At 42.3% G+C, this 6,958-nt stretch overlaps 1 protein-coding gene across 1 annotated transcript in view; it reads right to left on the reverse strand.

Moving 5' to 3' along the window:
- LOC311622553 (protocadherin alpha-2-like) overlaps nt 1–5,319 on the reverse strand; it is a gene marked incomplete at its 3' end in the record, with an annotated part of 140,560 nt that extends 135,241 nt beyond the window's left edge. The window contains exon 1 of the mRNA XM_084883822.1: nt 2,743–5,319. Within this exon, the coding sequence (XP_084739948.1) occupies nt 2,743–5,134 (2,392 nt within the window). The 5' untranslated portion in view covers nt 5,135–5,319. The remainder of the gene's footprint in view (nt 1–2,742) is intronic.
- Between the last annotated feature and the right edge of the window lie 1,639 nt (nt 5,320–6,958).

Raw genomic sequence — 6,958 nt, forward strand, 5'->3', positions numbered from 1 at the left:
ACCTGGGCACGTTCCTTGACAAAGAATCGAACTGTGCATGACCACCTGGTTCATAGTTTGATGCTCAACCACTGAGCAACACCAGGTGGGCAATTCCTTACTTTCTAATCACATAGTTATACCAGAAAATAGAGTAACACTTCTTGGAAAGGAAACTTTTTGTTTTTTGGGTGTTTTTTTTTTAAGAGAAGGGGCATATATATCAAGAATTCTTCTTCTCAAGTGCCCTGCCTTGCATTTTAGGTGATGTAAAAATAACACTTTCCGACGAGTGAAATCACACTGGTATCATCATACCAAGGTAACTTGAAAATAAAATTATAATTCCTCAAATCATAGTCATGAAAAACTAATTACCGAGATTGAAGAATTTTAAGAAAGACAATAACTTATGTGGTTAACAAGATTTTGTTTCCCTTGGGGTGTTTGAAAATTGGAGCCTCCATAGAAACATGAGAATAACTGCTATTCTCAGTATGTACAGCATGGTGATCTTTGCCTCGTGTTTTCAGATAGACAACAAAGCTGTGAAGCTACTAACTTTAACATCAACCAAAATGAATCTAGTTGCATAACAATGATTATTATCTGGTAAAAGATCTCATCATATAAAACTTCCTGTTCTGAGGATCTGACCATTCTTTAGTCAGTAAATTTCCTAAATGAGTGATTAATTTGAAATGTAAATATACCATGAAATAAACACTAAAGAATAAGTTTTGTTATAAATCTATATTATTCTGTGTTTTTATTAATACTAAAATATTGTATAAATAACCCATTCGTTAATCATAGAAAAGAATAAGTGAAAAAAGTAAGAAAATAAAGCAATGGTTCATCTTTATAAAAGAAGAGAGGAATTGATATAATAAAATTTCCTGAAAGAAATCTTATAAAGATAGAACTATTGAAAGTTCTGTTAACTACTCAAAGATTCTGAATGAGATGAGAATATTAATTACCAATGGGAATTCCATTCATATTTATTTATGTTCAAGGAAATACTAAGTAACAAATCTCTCCACAATAATCTTTTTCTCCATTCCAGAATTACCTTTTCATTAAAAAACACCTTTTTAAACCTACTTCTTTTAGTTTAGTGATCATTAACCAATATTTGAGATTTATCTTCAAGTTAATATCTTCAACAAACCCAGAAGAGCTTTTACCTTTACAATAATAATCAATATATAGAAAGAACTGTTGAGCATCAATCTAATTTTCTTTTTGTCAGCGATCCCAAATGTATTTATGCGAAGGCATGTCTGAATGTCTTCAGGCCAAATTCAAAAGGCTATTGGTATTCATTTAATGACACTCAATTCCATTAACAATCTTATTGTTGACCTCTCTGTGAAGTATTATTAGATAACTCTTTTTCAACCTATATAAGTTCTTCAAGAAACAAATTGTGCCGTTTAGCTTCAAATGCCAGCTTGTAACTCAAGTTTTTCTGGCTTGATAGAAGAAAATGTATGTTTACGTTTTCCATACTATTTGTGATTTTTTTAGTTCAGCTTCAAAATATAGTTTTTCTCTATCCATCCCAATTGTGTGATCATTTTAATTCACCTTTCCAGGACATTTTCCTCTACTTGACTTTATTTTGCTTTGGCTGATGCAATGAGAATTACATACATTTTCTGAGTACTATTCACATATATAGGGGAAAACCTTCATCAGCTTTGTTTTTAAGAAAGCTTGCTGATAACACTCAGCATTTTATTGCCTCTTTTTTAAAAAGTCACGAATAGCCCAGCTGTCATGGCTCAGTGGTTGAGGATCGACCTACAAACCAGGAGATCATGGTTTAATTTCGTGTCAGGGTATATATGGGCTTGATCCCCAGTATGAGGCATGCAGGAGACAGCCCATTAATGACTCTCATCATTGATGTTTCTATCTCTCTCTCTCCCTCTCCATTCCTCTCTGAAATCAATAAAAATATTTTAAAGTTATGAATAGAGCAACATCTCCCTTTATAAACATCCTTATACAAAAAAAATAGAAAAAGCAATATTATACCAAATCCAAGTTTTTTCATAACCCAATTGTTATTTTAAATAGGTAAAAACAGATTTAAAATTGTTATTTTTAAATACAATGTGTTTCACCTCCTCCCCAAGCCAGAGACCTTCCCTATCTTGTTTCACTGCTGCTCTGTCCCTAGGTTCTACAGCAGGGCTTAGTGTATAAGAAGGTTCTCCGTTTGTGCTTGTGGAATGGATCCATAAGTAAATATTGAGTGTCTGTGGAAGAAATCCTAAGCCTGCACATTAGGAAATAATATAACTATGGGAACATAGTAATGTGAATGGGCAAGAGTAATTAATTTTTGTCAAAGACTTGACATTTCACTATAAGATTAAAGTAAAAAAAATAAAACTGAAAATGTCACTGTAATTGACTACGTTGAGATCCTGTGTTAAATATAATCAAGACTATTTAGTATTTTCTGTGTGTGTTCTTTTTTCAAAGAATACGTCAATTTGTCCCTACATTAGTTTTGTTGTGCTTATTTCTTATTGTTAACCTCTCTGTGAAGTATTATTAGATAACTCTATGTTCCATTCAAGATGCAGCTGTAAACAATAAAATAAATACCTGTATTGAATGGTAAGATTTCTTTCCATGTTAGTGAACACTTAGAATACATTCTAAAATGTCACATTTTAAAAGATGGTTATATAAGTTAAATTTAAAAACATCAAAGGCAAAGCTTGAAAGATGGACTTACGTTACCAGAATCTTCTGAATTTCCTTCTGGATGTTCATTTTCTTCCGACATGTTCGGACCAGGAGGAAGACTGGGGCTGAAGGCCATGAGGTCCGTCTTGGGCGGCCCCTCCCCAGAGCACACCCTCTGCCGCCTCTGCTGCGAGTAAGACCAGCTGCCCACCGCGCTGGAGCACACCAGCACCGGCTTCCCCGGCCCGCACGCGCCCTCCGTGGGCGACGCCGAGCACCGCAGAGCCGTGTACAGCAGCAGCGTGAGCACCAGCAGGCTGGACACCGCGCAGATGGCGATGATCAGGTACACGTTCACGTCCACCAGCGCTGTCTCCGCGACCGCAGTGCCAGAGGATGCCCGCAATGAAGTCTTCGGCGCCTGGCCGCTGTCCACCAGCGACAGCAGCACGGTGGCCGTGGCCGCCAGCGCCGGCTCGCCATGGTCCTTCACCAGCACCAGGAGGCGCTGGCGCGGCGCGTCCGCCTCGTCCAGGGCGCGCGTCGTGCTGATCTCGCCCGTGTACAGCCCCACGCGGAACGGGCTGCGCGCACCGCTCGCCGCCGGCAGCAGCTCGTACGACAGCCACGCGTTGTAGCCCGAGTCCGCGTCCACCGCGCGCACCTTCGCCACCACGTGGCCCGCGCCCACCGCCCGCCACACCAGCTCGCCGCCCCCCGCGCCGCCCCCGGCGCCCGGCCCCGGCGGCAGCAGCGCGGGCGCGTGGTCGTTCTCGTCCAGCACGAACACCTGCAGCGTCACGGCGCTGCCCAGAGGGGGCACGCCCGCGTCGCGCGCGCTCACCTGGAAGCGCAGCAGCTCCAGCTCCTCGTGGTCCAGGGGCTGCAGCGCGAACACCCGGCCGCTGTCCGCGTGCACCGACACGTAGCTCGACAGCGCGCGCTCGCCCACCCGCCGCTCCACCAGCGAGTAGGACACCAGCGCGTTCTCCTGCGCGTCCGCGTCCCGCGCCGACACCGTGAAGATGTGGCAGCCGGGCGGGTTGTTCTCCTTCACGAACACCGTGTACTCGGGCTGCGCGAACGTGGGCGCGTTGTCGTTCACGTCGGCCACCTCCACGGACACGCTGGCTGTGGCCGACAGCGAAGGCGAGCCCCCGTCCCGCGCGGTCACCACCAGCTCGTAGTGTGACAGCTTCTCGCGGTCCAGGGCGCTGTCCAGCACTAGTGAGTAGTAATTCTTGAAGGTGGACACCAGCCTGAAGGGAGCATGCGGTGTCAGGGAGCAGGTCACCTGCCCGTTGGCACCGGAGTCCCGGTCGGATAAGGAGACGAAGGCAATGACGGTGCCGAGGGGGGCGTCCTCCGCGACCGGCAAGGACAAGGACCGGACCGCCAGCTCCGGAGCATTGTCATTTTCATCCAGCACTTTCACAAACACCTTGCAGTGATTTGACATCGGAGGACTTCCTTTATCAACTGCCTTTACCTGGATTTCGTAGGATTTCGTTTCTTCATAATCCAGTTTACCAAGCAGCGTAATTTCTCCTGAGCCGGAATCAATGTTGAAGTTCTTTCTAATGTTAACAGGAACATCGCTGCCAAAGAAGAAGGCAATTTCTCCATTTAGTCCTTCGTCGGCGTCAGAGGCATTTAGGGTGGTTACTAATGTTCCATTTGCTATAGTTTCTGAGAGATGGACTCTGTACACGGCCTGAGAAAACACCGGGGCGTTATCATTAACGTCGAGCACCGTTATCAGCAGTTGAACCGTACCTTGCAGCTCAGGTTTGCCCCCATCAGTGGCTGTCAATAATAAACGAAGTTCTGGCGTTTCTTCTCTGTCCAAAACTTTCCTCAATTCAAGCGCAAGTGACTTACTCAGCTCATCACTTGCCTGTATATCCAACGAGAAGTAATCACTGGGGCTGAGCGTGTACGTTAAGAGAGAATTAGTGCCAATGTCTGCGTCAGCAGCGCCCTCCAGCGGGAAGTGCGATCCCAGCAGTCTAGATTCAGGAATAAATAACCTTTGTTCTCTCTCTCTGAAGACTGGTGGGTTATCGTTAATGTCCTTCACCTCCACCTCCACGTGGAAAAACTGTGGCGGCCTCTCCACCACCACCTCCAGGTGGATGCTGCACTCCAAGCTCCGCCCGCACAGCTCCTCCCGGTCGATCCGGGAATTCACAAATAAAATGCCATTCTGCAGATTTACCTCCAGGAGGTCCCCGCGGCCCTTGGACGCCACCCGGAACAGGCGCGGCACCAGCTCCGCCAGCTCCAGCCCCAGGTCCTGCGCGATGCGGCCCACGAAGGTGCCGTGCTTGGCCTCCTCGGGGACCGAGTAGTGGACCTGGCCGCTCCCAGCCTCCCAGAGCGCGAAGAGCAGAAGAGAGAGCAGCAGGCGCCGGGCTCCCTTGCCTCCTCGCCTGAGATACAGCATCGCAAAAGCACTACACTTTTCGTACCTCTCTCACCTTACTTCAAAATCATATCTCTTTACTTCATATTTTTAGTACTTTCTCTCGGCGTTTCTGTCTTCTCTCGGACGGTGACAAAATGGAGCTTCCTCCTTTATTGTTGGCGATCAGTACATTTCCATTGACAAGACTTTGTGGTATACAGCGACATCATGTGGCTGGCTGTAGATTTTAGATCTATTCATTGATTTCCAAGATAGCCTCATATTCATTTGCAATTTACGCAAGGCAATCATTTTCAATTTTATATCCTTTTAAAGGCCCAGACATTTCAAATGTCACTTGAGAGTATGTAATTCAATATTTTCCTTTAGCTGTTTTCACAAAAATATTACAATTGCATTTGGAAAAATCACAACATGCATAAATAAGTACATCTTTTTATTTAAAATAATCTATCAGCTCAAATCTTTTTTATTATTAAATATTTTAACTGCACACTTTAGTTTTAAAATAAGGTACTTGGACCACTGAAGTTCACCTTATCCTAGGCTAGTTTGGGTGTTTATTTTTTAAATGGTATAACATTACCACGCAGTTACATATGAAATATTTAGAAATTTTGATGAAACATACTTAAGATTCCTTCAACGTTGTATAAAAACCATTTGTGACCCAGCCAAGGTGATTCAGAGCATGGACCAGGAGGTCATGGTTGCAGATTCAATCCCTCTTGTGGGGCATAAAGGAGGCAGCCAATCAATTATTCTCTTTCATCATTGATGTTTCTATTTCTCTCTCCCTCTCCCTTCCTCTCTGGAATCAATAAAAATATTTTTAAAAAACCATTTCTGATACATTTCTCTTTGTTGTTTATTATATAACATCAATTTGGAATGTTGACTTTTAACCTCCAAATGTCATTATTCCAAATTGAATTAGTATCCATTGGATATTCCTACAATAAATTTTAAGGAAATTATATTATTTTTCTTTTTTATATTAAGGCAAAACATTGTCATATTTCAGTTAAAATAATATGAATATTGAATCAATATTAAGTACACTTTATCTGAAAAATTTTTAAATATATTTTATTGATTTTTTACAGAGAGGAAGAGGGAGAGATAGATAGAAACATCAATGAGAGAGAAACATCAATTAGCTGCCTCCTGCACACCCTCTACTGGGGATGCGCCCGCAACCAAGATACATGCCCTTGACCGGAATCGAACCCAGGCCAAACCAGTTTCAGCTTATCTGAAATTTTGGTAATAATAATCCATCATCAATATTTAAATGTAAACCTAATGTAATTGGTATAACCAATGTAATTTGGTTTTCAGAAGAAACTGAGAAAAACGTATTAATAAACTTTTTCAACTTCAGTCCAATTTATAAAAATAGGCCCATACCTAAATCAAAATTTATGTATGTGGTCATAAACTACCACTAGTTAATTTTTAAAAGAATGTTCTTAACATTTCTATTTTAAGTATTATGGATTTTTAAGGATATTAATATTAATAAGAATTAGTCTATTGTCTTTCTAATTAAAAAGCCCAAATCATTGTTTAAATTGATCATTAAAATATAGATGAAACGCATTATTTTATTTTTCAAAAACAAGCATATAATTTCAATAGTTCAGTGTAATAATTACTTCATTACAAAATATACAGCAACATAATATACATCAATATCCCCTAATCTCAAAATGAAGCAAATTCTATGCTGAAATCGGTTTGGCTCAGTGGTAGAGCGTCGGTCTGTGGACTGAAAGGTCCCAGATTTGATTCTGGTCAAGGGCATGTACATTGGTTTCGGGCACATCCCCGGTAGGGGGT

Source organism: Pipistrellus hanaki, assembly GCF_964339955.1.
Source record: "Pipistrellus hanaki genome assembly, chromosome: 5".
NCBI lineage: Eukaryota > Metazoa > Chordata > Mammalia > Chiroptera > Vespertilionidae > Pipistrellus > Pipistrellus hanaki.